The sequence below is a fragment of the Melanerpes formicivorus genome, unplaced genomic scaffold (assembly GCF_026170545.1).
Source record: "Melanerpes formicivorus ecotype bairdi unplaced genomic scaffold, bMelFor1.0.p_v2 SCAF_25, whole genome shotgun sequence".
NCBI lineage: Eukaryota > Metazoa > Chordata > Aves > Piciformes > Picidae > Melanerpes > Melanerpes formicivorus.
Genome location: NW_027142377.1, coordinates 11,557,787 through 11,575,872, shown reverse-complemented (window position 1 = coordinate 11,575,872; position 18,086 = coordinate 11,557,787). Strand labels below are relative to the sequence as shown.

The following is an 18,086-nucleotide window of genomic DNA, read 5'->3' as shown; positions in this document are numbered from 1 at the left end:
TGCAGGAGACCAGTGCTCTCCCAGACAACACAGCAGCACAGCAAAGCCCTTCTCAGCCAAGGAGCCCGATGCTCTGAGCCACATCAGGACAACAGAGATCTGCCTGGGGAGTGGACAAGGAGGTGGAGCTGCCAGGGAGGCTGACGGAACGGTACAGTATAGAACCACAGAGTCATACAATTACTTTGGTTGGAAGAGACCTTTGTGATCATCAAGTCCAACCATTAAGCCAGCACTGCCAAATCTACCAGTAAGCCATGACCCTCAGCACCACATCTGCACGGCTTTTAAACCCCTCTAGAGCTGGTGGCTCTGCCACTGCCCTGAGCAGCCTGTTCCAGGCCTTGACAGCCCTTTCAGAGAAGTAGTTTTGTCCCTCATCAACACTTACTGCAGGGTGATGGTCAGGGCTGTCAGTCCTGGTACTCACACTGTGGAGCATTAAGTAAGTGCTGTTGGCAGGAACCTCTGGAGGTCAATAGTCCAACCTCATGGCCACCTTCAAGTCTGATCAGGTTGCTGGCTGCCCAGTGCAGCTAAGTTCTGGATATCTGATCTTAATCATGCAATTAATCATGCTTCTCAACTGCAGGCACTGTCAGCTCACATGACACTTACTACCCATTAGGAGATAGCTCCAGCAGATGATGGCATGAGGCACTGGAATTTGATAGTGCCACTGTGGTTGAAGGCAGGGGACAGCAGGGCTAGGTGGGAAGGAAGAGCAGAGGGGAGTTCTCCCATCTCCTTTACTCACCAGAAACTGCTTGAGAAATGTGTGGCTGTAGGTTTCTCAGCATTGGTGTCTATATGCTCTGGACTTCATGAGTTTTCCACAATCTCTCCAACTCTTGTTTTGACAGCACCAGAATGGTCCTCCCAGCACCTCCTTTACCAGTGGCCCTGCAAAGCATGAGAGAAAAGCTAGTGACACATGGCAGGGTGGCTCCACCAAGATGTGCCAGGTCACCAAATACATGGCAACAAGGATGTTTCACATGACTCAGTTCCTGAGGAAGAAGGGCCCTATCACGGTATGGAATGTTTCACCCCCTCCACCCCAGCACTTTCTCCTGAAGGGCAGTCGAAGGTCTGCTGACAGCCTGCTCATCAGTGGCACCAGCTGTATCTATACAAAGCACCTCAGTGACTTCCTCCCGATTAGATGTGGAGGTGACATCCAGGCCTTGCCCCATTTCAGAGCATCTCTAGGTTTCCTGGCACCTCCCTTTTGCAGGAACAGTGGTCTTTTTTCCTCCTCCTCTCCCCAGACACGTTTCTCTCTTGGTCTAGAGCAAGGAACAGCTTGTCTCCTGCGCGAGGCAGATGGCTTCCCACGGGCAGGCGTTCGTCAGGTTTGGCCGCATCGTGGCGAAGAACTGCCCTGACCCGAGGTGCTCCACAGAGCTGCTGTGCGCCACTGAGCAGACCCACACCATCAGCAGCCAGCTTGGCATGGTGGCCAGGTGAGCTGCTGGGGACAAGGGCAAACTCCTGCAGAATCACAGCATGAAGGGGGCTGGAAGGGTCCAACTCCCCTGCTAAAAATGGATCACCTAGAGCAGGTTGCCCAGAATTGGGTTGAGGTGGATTTAGAATCTCTCCAGAGAAGGAGACTCCACCATCAGTCTGGGCAGCCTGTTCTAGTGCTTTCCCATGGCCAGTGGTGTTCTTCGGGACATGTGCATGCTGGTCTCCAGAGGTCCTTCACAGAGCTGTGTGTAGCCCTGAGTTCTGCTACAGTTCAGGGGGCCCCACCTCACAGAATCACGTCGGTTGGAAAAGAGCTTTAAGATCAGAGTGCAACTCTTACCCATCTCTACCAAGTCTGGTGCTAAACCACATCCCTTAGCACCACATCTGTGTGTCCTCTGAACACTTCCAGGGATGGTGATTCAACCACCTCTCTAGGAAGCTGGTTCCAGAGTTTAACAACCCTTTCAGTGACATAGTTTTCCTAATACCCAAAACATCCACTAGTGTAACCTGAGACCATTTCCTCTTGTCCTGTCATTTGTTACTTGGGAGAAGGGACCAACACCCACCGTGCTACACCCTCCCTTCAGGTGGTTGTAGAGAGCTCTTCCTGTTGCTCCTCTTTAAGTTGCTGTAAACAGCCCCTTCCTCCTCTGATTTGCCTTCTGGTTTTGGTGTGTCAGTTCTGCCCACACTGTCTGATGTCCTTCCAGTAAAAGCCTTTTTGTCTTTGAAGGGTAAAAGCAGTTACTGCAGAGAGCAAGTCCTCTTTGGAGCTGCTGGTGAGCAACACACAGAACCTAATCCAAGCGGTTCTGCATGTTCTGAAGGCAGCCGAGGCAGCATGTATCAAAGTAAGTTAATTGTGATGGCATCAAACAGGCCTTGCAAGGTGAGTCCATGCTGTGGAGAGCCCCTGCAGCCCAGCCAAGTTGAGACCTCTGTGGCTCTGGCTGGGGATAAGCATTCTTACTGTGATGGCTTTATGTCTTTCTGCCTTGTTCCTGAAGCCTGCCACACATCCTTCTAGGCACTGAGTCTGCTCTGTCAGTGCTCCCAACTCTGAAGTCATCTTTGGCTGGTTCCCATTCCATTTTTGGACAGGAAAGCAGCATCTTTTGGAGCCTTTATTTGGAAACAGTCCCTGTCAGTATTAGCTGTTCTGTTTTCTCACGATGTGCTTTGATCATACCACCCAAGAGCTTTTCTTAGAGCTGCTGGTGATGGTGGATTGATCTGACTGAACAGTTTGTGAGAGCAGACTTTATCTGACGACACGTGGAATACAAGTGCAAATACAACCAACCAGACTCTGTGTTTCATCATGTGCCCCAGCCTCCTACATAGCCCCACAACTTCTGCTGAGCTTCAGCATGTCCTTTCAAAAGAGACACAGGGTTGATTCATATCCTATTCAATGAAGAATCAGCCACAGGGATCAAAAAGCTCCTCCTGAAGTTAATTTTCTGTACATACACACTCTCTCCTTTGCTGATGACTACATGCAGTAATTAGACATTCTTTTATCTTGTCTGGCTGCTTTATAACCTGGCTTTTCCCCTTGGGACACTTTCCTGCTTAGCAATAAGCTAACTATATTCATTTTCTCTCTCACTAAGCAAGTTTTTAAGCACTTTGAAGCCTTTTCTTAACCGCTAAGAGGTAGAGCTGTCGCGCTGATCACACACATCAATACACTAAGACTTGTACATCAGTTGTTCTCAGTGAGCTCACATACAGCCATGTATTCAAGCATGCACATTTTCTGTCTGCTAGGGTTTGCAGCAGCCCCCGCCTGACTCTGAGGAAGAAGAAGTAGCTGCCTTCTGCTTGCAGTGGAGAAGGAACCTGTTGTGGCATAGAGCCAAGGAGTCTCTCAACTCAGACAGGGATGAATTAGGGCTCCGCAAAACGCAGACAAGGGCTGAGCCCACCCTGATGGCTATGGTTCAAGAGCAATCACCTCAGACCAAGAATACCACCATCCAAGCATCCAAAACTTACTAAAGGACATACAATTATGGAGAACCACCTGTAAAAGCAGGGGGGGCTTTGGCTGGAGAGGACCTGTATCTGGCCTCAGCAGAAGTAACACGGCTCTTCACACTTTTCATCCCCCTTCTAAAGCTGCTCTTGCAAAGGACCCACAGCACAAGGCCTGTAAAGGCTTTTGTGCACCAGCAGATTCCATCCTGCAGAGGCTGAACAAAGAATAAAATGGTGTCACATGCCAGGGTACTTCCTAGGAGGCCTCTGTTCCAGATAGCATTTGGAGTTGAGTAATGAGATGCAATACCAAGCTGCAGACAACATGGGAGATAGGAAGCAGCTTTAAGACCCAAAGGGAAAACAGAGGGTTTCCTATTCAGTGAAACACCAGCCAGTTACCTGGTGCATGAGTCACTCAAACCATGAACCAATGGCTATGAAATGGGGCTACAGTTCTTTTATTATTCATATCCTACATGCCCCAATCCAGCTGCAAGTCACCTCTGGCTCAACCAGACTTGTTTTCCTTTTCTTTGGCACACATCAATATAAGGAAAACAGCATCTAATGAGCTACCTTCATTATATTCCTTCAGCAAACCACATCGTCTTCAGCACCCAAGATATGAACAGGAGGATACAGGAATGCCCTTGTGGCAGAAGCAGCAAATCTGGCTGGAGGGAAGGATCAGGAGGTGCTATAAACAACTGTTCATCTGCTGCACAACAAAGTTTCAGAGCTGGATCTTTCTTGGCCCTCATCTTCAGCATACTATCAAACTTCGTAGCAACCATCCCCTTCTTTCCTAGGAGCAGCAATGGTAACTCCCACAGAAGGGCAGTCAGAAGTATCTAATCCTGCAGAAGAGATATGGCACAGAGCAGAGTTCACATGCAAAATGCAAATGTAGAGAACAACATGCACTACGAAAACTGGAGGAAGAACTGTGTGAGGAGGAGACGAAGGGTTAGATCACTGCCTTTGAAATGCAAAACAGGAGTGTAATGAAGTATTCTCTGCTTTGCAAGGACAAATTGATTCAATTTGCAATACAAGGATTTGTGTCAAGAGTCTTACCATCATGGTAGAAGGATATTAAAGGCTATCATTCTCTCTACAAGTCTTTTTACCATGGGGCAGCAAATACCAGGTGGTGATCTAGCAATGCTCAAGTATTTCTGCAGCACAAATGTCAGAGACAAACGTTTTACTCTTTCCCATCTCCAGAGCTAGCACTTCACTCAACAGATCATGCAGAGAAATGGGTCTTTTCTCTCCAAATCCCTTTCAGCCCTAAGACTCTCTTCTCCCCACTCAATGCTAATGACCACCCTCCACCTCAGCTTCAGGCTTTCACAGCATCCAGTAGCAATGATACCGGCTGCCCCCAGTACTGCTCTCCAGGGGGACGGGAGTTGCAATTGTCCCATAGAAATGCTGCTCCATGCCAGCATTCTCAACTGGTGGAAGAGACAAACAGCTGACAGACTCAATGAACTCACACAGCAGATCAGACTTGACTTGCTGGTGGCTACAGCCTGCTCCAGCTCACTTTGGTGTGGCAAGAGTGTTCCCACCTACCCACTCTGCCACCCCAGCACCTTCCCTGTATCAGGCTGGTTTAGTACTTGCCTTGTAGCAACAAATCTCCTCCATGTTTCAAGACACCACATGGAGCAATGGCCACACCAGAGTGAGTGTAGACTCAGGAAAGGAATTTCCAATAAATACATCAGTGAACACAGGCAGAGGAGCCAAGGAGAAGCTTGGGAGGGCTGGGGAGATGCACAGGGACTTGCTGGCTGGGCACAGCTGGATCTAGGAAGAAGGAAGGAGATGGTTACACATGGATACAACAGGCTACAAGGACTAGCTGGGCCCTTTCAAATTACATTTCCTTTTTACCCTGTACCCTTTCTTTTTCTAAACATTGTATTAAAGATACCAAGAGGACAGTGGATCTCCAAGGTTAGATGCTAGCACTTTGTGTTCCCCTACTGCAACACACCCTGCAATGCCTGGTCCATGACCAGACCGAAAGCAAACCACCTGAGATCCATCCCCCAGTTAACTGTAAAGCATGTCACTTTGCCCTTGGTATCAGCACTTTCCCTCTGATTCTTTATTTTTCCAGTACTTCAAAGAAAAATGCAGAGAGAACCCAATCAAGCCATCACCACCCTACGAGAAGCTGTTCACTTCAGGTTAGCGCTAGGTGGCCTGCAAGTGCCTTCCTAGTCTAGACATGAAACTCTGTGGATTTGACCTCAACACTCTCCCTTTCTCCCTTTGCCCCCCTATTTCCAAATGATTTCTACGTTTCCAGCAGAACAGGATTTCTATTGGTACAATTCTGCCAGCTTGGCTTTTTTATGAAGCTCTTGAACAACCAAACCTGTCACCAGGCAAAGAAGAAATTTTGCAGGACTGTTTACACCAGAGCAACCACCAAGATTCGCACCTGGTATCCAGTTTTCAATTACTTTGAGCCAAGTGTGATTCAATGTACTGTAAAAATGAATTCAGTTTGTACTCTGGGACATTCGGAAGGCAAATTCTAACCATCACTGATGTGTTTTGCAGCTGCAGAAATCAGCAGCTTCCCTTGCTGCTTCTGAGTGCTGTTCATCAACACAAACACACTTGTATTCCCGTCTCAGAGACACAAGAATCCAAAACCTTAGAGTCTGTGACAGAACACTACACTGTCCCAGCTGCAAGGGTTACTTGGGTCAACAAACTGAAATAAAGAGGGGAAAAGGTCCACCAAGGGAGAGACTTAATGCAAAGAAACATTCCAAGTGGGCAGGAACCAGATGGCAACTGAGCAGGCGGCAAATTTTTATTGTGAATGCAGCTAGCAGGGTAGGACTACAATTCCTCTGGAGAAAAAGCAACCCAAAAAGCAAAACAGGAAGAGGCTTTGAGGACAGTTGCACTCTCAGCATGCAACATCTTCAGAAATTAAAGAACATGCATGACATTTCTCACAGGGATGTTGATAACTGTAGCAAAAGAACAAGGATGACTCTCTGCACGTCATCCAACACCGTTCAGATCCAGTACAAGGCGAGGTTCAAACACCCGACTGCACCAAACCCAGTTTTAGTCGCCTCCACCCTGCAGGCTCGCCTGCTGCTCTGTCCCCAGCACTGACCTAGCTGCCATTGTGCCAACATCACAGTCGTTACCAGACTTTATCTGTACCCTTTTTAATTGTTTTGTTAAAAATGTGGTAGAGACACCATGAATACAAGGACTGCAGTTACAGCGATACAAAAAAAGCAATACAAATTAAGCGGCTGGATACAAAAATACATTGAAATACAGAACACCACAAGGTAACTCAGAGCACTACTCAGAATTGGGTATGGGTGAAAAAAATTAAATAAAAATCTCTCCTTGTATCAGACAACTAAAGTATTCTCCACTTTGAACAGTGACTTCCCTCTAATTATGTACTTCACAATTTCTTCTATATACAGCATAGAATAAAATACTTTTAAAAGATATGACATTTTTAATCCTCCATAAGTGATATAAGTCTCTTTTACACTAAGAATATCGACTGCATGAAGAAAAACTGTCAATGTCTTCCATCAACTGATCTGAAAGGAAGGAGCAGCGTTCTCCTTTTCAATCGTTTCCGTGGGGTTTGAAATCAGTTTGGCTTGATGTGTCGGACAATTCTCGTCAGCGTCCCTCACAGTAATGTACATAATATTGCTTGGTTCTATACAATCATACAAATGTCAATCATACCTAAATGCGGCTTATGAAAGAGACAGCTCACACATGTACAGGTCTTCGGACTTCCTTAATGACTTATTTACAATGAAAGTGCTTTTATCAGCTCTAACACGATACGTGGGGGGGGTTGGTGTGTTGGGTTCTTTCCCTACATGTCAATTATTAGTCTCCCTGAAATTGGAAAAAGTATCCTATAGAAAATACCATAGCTTTGCAAACACTAGAGCGTACTGTAGACCGGCGTGTGGTTCTGGGATTAGCAGCTGAAAAGTGTTGATAATCATAATTTAAAAATAAATAAAAGCAAAGAGGTAAACCAGTTACAAAACTGCAATATTCACAACAGTAAAAAGGTTTCAAATCTATTGCTAACAAAACGGTGAAGCGGTGGGATCAAAAGTCTTGAAAACATCTTTTAAGGACTTATCATCCGACTCCCCATTGGGATCGCTCTCCTGCGTCTGAGCCACCTGTCCAGGCTGCCTGGCCTGCCGAGGGTCGCTGTACTGCGGCCTGATTAACCCCGACAAGGCTTGGATGGGGAGATTATGCACCGCAGGTGCGGCGCTGGAGTGTTTAGCCTGAGATTTACTGCTGCTGTTTGCTTTATCCAAAGCAGTTTCTGCTGATCCCTCTGGAGTTTTCTCCACGTTCGAAGCAGCCTTTTGCAGCGATGTATCTTCCGAGAGGCTAGGCTCATTTTTACCAGAGTTTTTCAAAATGCTTTTTTTCTGGTTCTCTCCATTCTCTCCTGAACTACCTGGAGCTGTGTCCGAGGACGAGCTGTGATCCCTGGGATCGTACAAACTAATCCCACTGAGTATGGAGCTGGGCGTTCCCAGCCTAACACCACTCGAGGATAACTTGGGCGCATAGGGAGGCAGAGCATCCGGATCGGATTTGGCAGCTGCCGCTTCCGAAGCCTGGGACGAGGCAGCAGCAGACCTGGCGAGGCGAGGGTCAAACTTAGGAGGGTGGGAATCCTTGGTGGCTCCATGATGAGTTTCTGCACTCGACAGTCTGTGAAGCCTGGGATCCACATTTTTTTGTAAGCGAGGATCTCCCAGTTTGCTTGAGCTAGTGGGATGTGAATCCACAGAGGGATCCAAATAGCTGCTCCTGCCTGTAAGGCTGTTTTTTGCCTTGGCAGCAAGTCGTGGGTCAGCTGGCATTGTGTTTGGATGAGTCTCACTCTTCAAACCCCGCAGTTTGTTAAGTCTCTGGTCGGCAATGAGTGGAGGAAGAGGTAAATTGATTGAAGAGACAGGGTCAGGTTTAGGCAAAGGGATTGGGAGCAAGTCTTCAGGTGCCCACACAATGTGCTTTGCAAAGTTTGGCTTCATCAGGGTAACATCCATCTTAATGTGGCTGAACTGCCTGAGCTGAGATCGGGGATCCCTCAATGTGACGCCAGGCAAAGGTTCCAAGGGTATGAGGAAAGCTCGTTCTCTCAGCTCTCTTTCAGAGTCCTCTTCGTCATCGTCTATCCCTTTTTGCTTGACTTTAACCCCAGCATGACTGTGGTGTACATCAAGCTTTGCCCCACCAAGGGACGAGCTGGCATGGCCACCCTCGTTGACCTTGTGCATCCTGGGATCTCGTACCAGCCGTGGGTCCAAGGACACTGATTCTGAGGGCTTTCTGGAGTTGGACCTTGGGGAGGCCCGAAGTCTTGGGTCAGCAGCCTGAGACCCTGAGCCTTTCTCCTTGGCCAGCCTCGGGTCAGTAGGAATACCAAGCATGTGCTGCTCTGAGGAATGTTGCTGCCGATTCCTGAAGTTTTCACTCTGTTTCTTTAAGGTTTTTAGTATGGATTTAACACTGTTCCCCTCTTCCTCTTCACTACTGGAATACCAGTTGACGTTGTCATCTAAACAAAGAACAGAACATTACTGAAGCAAACAATCACCATGGAATGCAACACATTCACTCAGATAAAGGCTAACTTCTCAGTAAAATCAAACCGAAAGGGCCAGATACTAAGGCATCACTCCATTTATTTAGCAACTGTAACCCAAAATGACACAAATGAGTTTCAATAAAGAACTGACATAAAAAAATATCTATCAGTTAATTACACAAAAAAACCCAACACACACACACACACAAAACCCCAACAAAAACCAACCACTTAAAATCTGAGTCTTGATGAAAAAGATATTCCGTGTGGGACTGTAGAAGGAAAAGTAACATAGCACCTCATGGTAGTCTTCAAACCAGCTAAACAGGTGCAATTTGCTGGCCTAATCTGAACTCAGCAAATCAGGTTTTAGAGCATGAGATTTGGTCACAGAAGGTTGCATAAGACACACTCAGATTAAACACTGGATGTTTCAGGTATCACAGAGGAAGAAATAATCCTCTGGAGAAATGGAACATGCAGAAAAGATGAAGAGGTGCAACTGATTAAACAGAAGTGAAGATGAATTATTAGCAGTTAGAAATAACCACCATGGATTTTAAGATCAGGGATTTTGAGAAGTAATTCAATAAACAATACAATCACCCAGAGGTATGAACTACACCCAAAAATCACCCACAGATTTTTCTACTTGGAACTGAAATGCAGCAACTAAGCAAACACTAAAATCCTGATCAAACTGGGAAGGAAAGCAACAATATTCAGCTGAAAATAGTATTTGAGATCAAGGCACAGTCACTGGATGGCAACACGCTGGAAATTCAAGCCAGCAGGTTTGTTCTGGGCTAAGACACGATCAATAAGTATGCTTAGACCTCTAACAAAATTATTTTTACCTTCATCTTTGCTCATTGCCCTCTGACCCTGGCTGCTGATGGAGTCCCCATCTCTTTGATGCTTTTGACTAAGCCTTGCATAAAGGGCTTTCTGCATGGCCGGCAGAAAATCCGGCACGTTCATGGCTGCTTTATGGCCCATGTGGCTGCCCATGCAGTCCGGCTCATTGCCGCCTTGATGCGATTCTTGAGCCATGAGGTGAGCTTGATGATCTGTAAATTCTCCATGCCACGTTCCATCTGCAGTACCAGAAAAGGCGACAGTTAGGAGTTAATCTATACATGCTTTTACACCCAAGGAGATAACCATAAAGCACAATCAAGCAGAACATGTGGAAAGCATCAGGTGAAAGGCTATACACTGGCTACTCCAGGAGGTTTGCTTTTCTGTCCAAAATCACAGAATCATTTGGGTTGGAAAAGACCTTTAAGGACAGCGAGTTCAAACATTAACACTGAACTGCCATGTCCACCACTAAACTATATCCCTTGGCACCACATCTTTAAACTGCTCCAAGGATGGCAATTCCACTACTTCCCTGGCCAGCCTGTTTCAGGGACAAAATTATTCCTAATGCAAGGCTGTTACCTCTCCTCCTGTCACATAGAATAGAATACTAACAGAACAGAACACCCATTTGCTACTTGGGAGAACAGACCAATCCCCACTGCGGTACAACCTCCGTTTCTGGGTGTTGTAGAGAGCAAGGTTTCCCCTTAGCCTCCTTTTCTCCAGACTAAATCCCAGGTCTCCCAGCCATTCCTCACAAGACTCATGCTTCACCAGCTTCATTGCCCCTCTCTGGACATGCTCCAGCAACTCAATATCCTTCTTGAAGTGAGAGGCCTAGAACTGAACCCAGTATTTTAGGTGTGATCTCACTAATGCAGAGTACAGGGGCATGATCACTTCCCTACTCGTTCTGGCCACTTTATTCCTGATGCAAGCCAGGCTGCCATTGGACTTCTTGGTCACCAGAGCAAATTGCTGGCTCATATTCAGCGAGCTGTTGACCAGCACCCCAGGCTGGACAGTTTCCAACCACTCTTCCCCAGGCCTGGAGCATCCATGAGGTTGCTGTGACCCAGCTGCAGGACTGAGCACTTGGCCTTGTGCAACCACATCCCATTGGCCTTGGCAGCCTCTTTAGATGAATTCTTTCAGATGCCCAACTGCAAATTTGCAATTTAACAAATTGTATCAGCTGCTCATCTTTGATACTACACAACTGCAAAGCACCCTATCAAGGAGTAATGATTGTTGAACGTCCTTACCACCAGAGTTATTAGCAGGCTGGAAGTTATGTACAGCTTGATGAGAATAGTAATTGTCGTAGAAATCAGCTGGGTTCTGAATGGGCTCGTAATTCATGTTGGGCTGCCGATCACCAGGCATCTGCTGGTATTGCGGCCCTGGAGGGCAATGATTTTCTCTTGGCATGTTCACCATATGTCCTTGAACTCCTGGGGCGTTATAAGATCCCCCAAGACCTGGTGGTGTGAGAGGCGGGCCACCCTGCTGCCCTTGCATAGGCATACCAGTCTGATTCTGAGGGCCCAGGTAGCCTGGCGGAACACCCTGCATAGGAGGACTCTGTGGCATTCCAGGGCCTTGAGGCCCTCCGCATGGATGATGGCCAGGAGAACCTGGGTGCATTGGTGGCCCGTTATGTCCCTGTGACATGCCAGGCCCTGGCCCTGGACTGGAACCTGGGTTATACATATGTTGAGAGTGTGGGTCATTTCCCTGGAACGGTGGTCTCGGTGGTGACGCGCTGTTGTAGAAGGTTGGTGGCCTGTAGGCAGAAGAAAATTAGTTACCAAACTTTGCACCTACAGTCTATTAGGTGTCTCCTATGCTCCTCACTCTTAGAGATGTCTGTTCAGTCTCACTTGATCTTAAGTTGGACACAAATCTGAAATAAGCCAAATAATTTTCAAGGACAGTGACTATATATATTAGATATGAGAGAGCTTGTCTGGAAGTAGAACATTCTTCTACTAGGAGCACATGCAGAACTGGGTATTTGCTGCAGCTGAGAGTTTTAAACATCCCAAGGCAACAGCCCCCACCAGAAATGCCCATTGGCTTTGGTCAAGTAAAGATAAACAGTCAAAAGACTCCTGAGGAGAAGGAACTTTGCTCAGCCTGCAAATGGAGACAGGCAAGGCAGAGCCAACACATGAAATGCCAGTGGAGTGTCCTTCTGGAAGTATAAAGGCTTAATAATTTCTCTTCTATGGAAAGCATTAAATAAGTAAACAGTTATGACAGTATTTGAGAGATCATTAATCTGGAAAGACAGTAGGTAGTGTCTATTTCTGACAGAAACAGAGAATTGCTTAAATATTTATGCAGCCATGGTTTAAGGAGGATTCTACACAAAATTCTGAAACCTACTTCTTCCCAATTTTGTGTGCTAAATCCACAGTAGGCTTCACCACTATTTCAAAGAGAGATGGGATCTTCTTATAATCTCCTGAAGGATCTTGATAATTCTCTATGTCAGACTCAGAGAAGGGATATTGCTCTGGTGGGGTTGGCAGAAGTCCAACGCCTGGTGGTGGCTTAGGGAGAGGAACTATGCCACGCTTTCTGAGTTCCTCCAATTCTTTCTCATCTTCATTTTGTGGCTCCTCCTCATTATTCAAAACCTGGAACAGACAGGTAGCAAACATTTCCTACGTTCTGCAGTTATGTGCAATTGAATTTAGTCTTGCACCCTCCTTTGAAATACAATTACCTGCTACAATACTACTACATATTGACACCAAACCCAAATGAATTCCACATTTATTACTTCCTGTTTTGCAGGACCCCAGTTCACAGCCAGGGAGAAAACTGTTTCTGCAATCAGGAAGGGACAATTTCATACAAGTCCACCTCCTTTACATGGTCATTTTAAGCAACAGAAGTTGAAAGACTTATTCTAAGCTTCATAACATTCTGAGTGTTAAACTCACATCACTTTTCTGCTAAGGCCTGTTGTGTTGTAACTGGAGGGGAACAGGGATATCCTACTTTGCACAAAGGTCAAGGTTTTATGAATCATTAAGGTAAGCCACCTCATTGCTTCCTCAGCTCTGAGTGCAAAGTCAGGTATCTAACATCTACGCAGTTAAAGGCAGGCAGCAGAAAAGCCACACTTCTCGTTACAAAACACAGGAAGATTTCCACAGTAAGAGATGTAAAAGGAAGTATAAAATAAAATAGATCCCACAGAACTACTGGAACAAATGATGCCAAGGGGAATTCCTGGTACTGAACCCAGTCACAGACTTAACTGTGCTGAAGAGCAACAGAGAACTTTAAAATCCCACTCCCCAAGAATCCCAAAGGAAATTCTAGCAACCTCCCTCTCTATTCTTTGTATCAACAAACTTGTGTTTAAAGACCATGAATTGCTCACCTTATCTAACAGCTCTTTTGTTTCTGCAGTCAGTGGAGCGTGAGAAAATTTGCACTTATCTCCTTGATAGCACTTTGCTCCTGTGTGGTAGAACTTGCAAGGGAATTCATGTAAGCAACAAATTAAGGATTTCTAATAAAGGCTGATTGCTACTTTGACAAGTGTGTGAATTCAGCTGTCAACTACCTTTCAATTCTTCACCAGTACTTAATCTTTCAAAGCAGCATGTAAAGAATTTTGAAAGCTAGTAACCAACTTACCTCCTAATCCCATTTCACATTCTTTACATTACTGTGGCCTTAACAATACTTTTGACATGATTCTACAGCTGTGATTAAAAGATGAAAATCCCAGCTCCAGATCAAACCCCAAATAAGAACAGATCCAGGTTTTATATATATGTGGACAAATGCATGTGACTTCAAGGGGTTTATCCTTTAAAACATTAAAAATCCTTGAAACTGAAAACAAAGTAGCAATTTCACCCTTTCTCCTCCTATCTTAGCAGGAAAAAATAGTATTCTTGTAGCAGATCTACATAGTCTTTGTTATAGTCTCTTAAAAGAAATGGCTAGCCTTAAAAATCACTTACATCAACTCAGGGTAAACAGATACTTTCAATTTATTTTGTTTGGTGTTTTTTAAAGGATATTGTGCAAATAAATGCAGTTCTCTCCTTTGGTGCAGTAACCCTGTATGTAAAACTTGCAGATTTCCTTCTTTTTCTCAATCTCTGCATCATGATCAAATTTACACTGCTCTCCCTAGAAGAAAGCAAGGGGAAATATTAGTAGCCTCATATGCCAAGCAATTCCATTTCTAATGAAATATTAAATATTTAAATAAAACCATCCTCCTTAGCTGAATTTAAACATTTTATACAGAAGATTCAGCTATACAGAATTAACCAGGTTGGAAAAGACCTTTGAGATCAAGTCCAACCTATCACCCAAAACCATCTAATCAACTAAACCATGGCACTGAGTACCTTGCCCAGGCTCCTTTTAAGACACATGTAGTGATGGTGACTCCACTTCCTAACATCCAATCTGGATCTCCCCTCGTCTAGCCAAGATCCATCCTCCCTAGTCCTGTCACTACCCGAGACCCTAAAAAGCCCCTCCCCAGCTTTCTTGTAGCCCCCTTCAGATAGGAAGGCCACAATTAGGTCTCCTCAGAGCCTTCTCTTCTCCAGACTGAACAACCCCAACTCAGTCTGTCCTCATCTTAACTAACACACAACTGCATTAGGAAGATGTTCCTAGAAACTGTGAAGAGCAGGGGAGCTGGACAAAGAGAAACAACTCCTGAGCCAGGGGACAAAGTACGTGCGGCACTTGCAGCCAACAGGCTGGTCTTCGAGTCCTTGCTCTCTTCACTGCCTCCACCTAGCAACTCAGACAGAGGTACTAGATGAAACAAGTCCAATTACACTACCAAATTTCTATCAACCATATCATGGTGTGCAGTAGGATTATTTTTCTGGAGAGGGGGAGGGTGTATTTTTTGTATTGGTTTTCATGACAAATAGACCAAGTGCTCTTTCAGCTACTTGTTTTAAATCTGAAGGTGGCAGCAAATACTCATCTTGCTGAGGGTAGCACACTAAAATAGATCAAAGCAGCACCAAACATATCCAATTCCTGCCTGGTTTGGGAAAAAGCATACTAATTTTCACCTTGACTTTGAAAGAAAGAGAAAATGCTTTACCTCTAAATATACAGAGGCCACAAATACCAGGCACTCACTCACTGGAGAAACGTGTCAGTTGCTAAGTGTGTTTTGTAAATGACTGAAATAGTCTGACATCAGAGGATGCAACTTCACAGCAGCATGAGCCTCAAAGTGAAGCAGTAGCAATGTTTTTGTATCTAGTACGAGACTGTCTTGGTAGGGCTGCTGCTGGACAGAGGGCTGCTCTGAACACCATTCTCTTCTTTCTGCTGCTTTCCACTTGCTGGTTATTTAGTAGTGAAACTATTACCACAACCCCACTTTTTAATTCAAAGAGAGAAGCAACTGAGCATAATTGAGCAATTCCTTTGATGTTTGAAAATCAGCAGCACATAGAAGAGAAATAATCTAATATATTCAGAAACCACTGCCTGCCTACAGATTCCATGCTTGTAAATATACATCAAATCTTGCCCATGATACACTGCCAGAGCATGTTCATCACACAAAGCTTCTATATACAGTAATTTAAAAACACCATTTCTTATCATTCAAAACATGGAACAGAAAGGAGTATTTTCCCACCAAGTACTTCTATTAGCATTCCTCTCTTAATACTCAAAACATCAGAAATCAAAACACTGAGTTTCAACATACCAATTCTCTCTGGAGCAGCTTACATAAAAAAAAGAAGAGAACATATTCTCCCCTTTCTCAGGCCGACAGACACAGCCCACAATTACCTTGATACACCTCCCTTCAAGGAAATATTTACAAATCTGTTTGCCTTTGTGCTCCACTGTATGCTGATTGATGAACTCCTGACTCATATTAACCCACTTCTTCACTGGCTTGCCATCCTGTAAGAAAAATTAACATCCTGATGATTACGGCTACAAAAACATTAGAGCACACTTGGTGCACCAGTTGTCAAAAAAAATTACGAACTACACCATGATTCTTACAAGTATTTTATACCACAGCTCAGAGTAAATGTAAATACAAATACTTAGATGCTTTAATAAAAGCAACCAAAGCAGAAACTTGTTACAACACAGACCACAGACACAACAGATCTGTTACACCCAGATTTGTTTTTCTCCCTTTTTATTCCCATTAGAAAAAAAACCAAACAAACCCACAAAAAAACCCAACCAGAAAAACCCCACCAAACCTGTTTGCTTTATACCGTGAGGCAAAGCAGAGCGAGGAAGCACAATTCAATTGTGATCTAATGTGTACAAATAATGTACCCGCTGAGGCAACTAATTGCTCCCTCTTATGATTTGATTCTCATGTGGCATATGCACTGGAGATCTAACTAGAAAGTCTGAGACAGATACTGAGTGAAGTCACGGAAGCAGATGGCCTTTATCATCTGCAGGTATCACACTGCATCACGAGCACACAGAAGCACCAGCGTGTGAGTCCGGTCTCCATTTTGCTCAGCAGGTAAGGAAAGTCACAACACTTTAAGAATGAGAAGCAGAAATCTTCACACTAGAAATACCACTCCTGGACCACAGAATCATAGAATGGTTTGAGTTGAAAGGGACATAACAAAAGTCATCTAGTCCAACTCCCTGCAGTAATCCTCCACTAGATCAGGTTGCCCAGAGCCCTGTGGCGCCTGACCTTGATTATCTCTAAGGACGGGGCCTTAACTACCTCCCTAGGCAACCTGTTCCAGTGTTCCACTACCTCATGGTAAAGAGTTTCCTGCTAACATCCAACCCACATCTATCTACTCTTCTAATTTAAAACTATTGCACCTCATCCTATCACTGCAGACCTTTGTAAACAGTCCCTTTCCAGCTTTCTTGTAGGCCCCTTTCAGGTACTTAAAGGCCATTACTAGGTCTCCCCAGAGTCTTCTCCAGGCTGAACAACCCCAGTTCCCTCAGCCTCTCCTCATAGGAGATCTCATCAGTCAAGATCAGTTTTCTGCTATGAACACACTGAACCCAGACAATTCTCAGCTGCTTCAGACAAAGCAGCTTTCAATCTATTAACTGATCTTCTTTGAGGTTAATGCAAATATCACTCAAATGCTCTAAGCATCTCTGGGAGCACTGCAAACTGTGCTTGAAACAACGGCCTGAGGGAAGTTGAAATTCTCCCACCACGCCCCTGATAATCCCAAGGACATCACTGTGCAGCTCGGGAGCACCACGAAATTCATCATTTCACTGTAGCCAGGAGCCTGGCTTTTTGTTTTCTGCCTGCTGGGACCTATCTGCAGCTGCCTCCTCACCTCCCCCCTTCTCTATGGCTTGGGAGACACCGCTGGAGGACAGGGCATGCTCTACAGCAACAAGAAGGACTAATCTTACAAAAGAGGTATCCTCCCAGCACATCAAACAGCTGCCCTTTTCCCTACCACACGCTGGGCAGGGAAAGGAACACCTCATCAGGATCACCCAGAAGCTGCAGAGAGTCTGGAGAATGCAGGCTAAAATTAACATGACTGAATCATGCATCACTGCATTAGCAAGGAGCCAGTCATGTGCATTCCTGAATGCAGGAGGGAGGAGAACAACAGACACTCCAGTTACACTATATAGAATTAAGCATGATTTAGCTTAAATAAAGCTCTTCAGCCATGGATGGTTTTGATTAGCTTATCAAGTTTGTATTGGTTTTCATTTAGATGAACATGTAGCAATACTGTGGCAATACTTAGCACTACTTTCTCTAATTCCTATGCAAAGAATTACTGAATGCAAACCAAGCTCATCTGTATTTCCATTTCCACAGTCACAGCTATGGGAAGAGAAGGAAAATTCTTCATAATTCAGGTAAGAATTGGCAAAAGCTCTGAAAATGTTCATTTTCTTTGTTGAAAAATCTCCCAGTAGCAGTAACTTATTTCAGATACAGTCAACATTGAAACTCATGCACAATTCAAAAGCAGAGCTCACTAACCACCTTCTGCCAATTTTTCACATTTCCAAGGAAAACAAGAACATTACACACAAGCTGAAGTTCCCAACTGAACTGTGTACAGCAAGTGTTGAAGTTCAGCTATTT

At 44.9% G+C, this 18,086-nt stretch overlaps 2 protein-coding genes across 2 annotated transcripts in view; one reads left to right on the top strand and one right to left on the bottom strand.

Annotated features, from left to right (window-relative positions):
- The first annotated feature begins 1,251 nt into the window (after nucleotides 1-1,251).
- LOC137448623 (vinculin-like) lies at nucleotides 1,252-6,297 on the top strand. Its single transcript, XM_068153358.1, has 3 exons — nucleotides 1,252-1,466; nucleotides 2,213-2,330; nucleotides 3,253-6,297. The coding sequence occupies exons 1-3, from the start codon at nucleotides 1,327-1,329 to the stop codon at nucleotides 3,481-3,483; spliced, it is 489 nt and encodes a 162-aa protein (XP_068009459.1). The 5' UTR covers nucleotides 1,252-1,326; the 3' UTR covers nucleotides 3,484-6,297.
- ZC3H6 (zinc finger CCCH-type containing 6) overlaps nucleotides 6,285-18,086 on the bottom strand; it is a 25,867-nt gene continuing 14,065 nt past the window's right edge. Inside the window, exons 6-12 of the mRNA XM_068153357.1 lie at nucleotides 15,800-15,916; nucleotides 14,035-14,146; nucleotides 13,383-13,492; nucleotides 12,374-12,627; nucleotides 11,248-11,768; nucleotides 9,973-10,212; nucleotides 6,285-9,085 (exon numbers count right to left, since the gene is read on the bottom strand). Coding sequence (XP_068009458.1) covers nucleotides 7,584-9,085; nucleotides 9,973-10,212; nucleotides 11,248-11,768; nucleotides 12,374-12,627; nucleotides 13,383-13,492; nucleotides 14,035-14,146; nucleotides 15,800-15,916 — 2,856 coding nt within the window. The 3' untranslated portion in view covers nucleotides 6,285-7,583. The remainder of the gene's footprint in view (nucleotides 9,086-9,972; nucleotides 10,213-11,247; nucleotides 11,769-12,373; nucleotides 12,628-13,382; nucleotides 13,493-14,034; nucleotides 14,147-15,799; nucleotides 15,917-18,086) is intronic.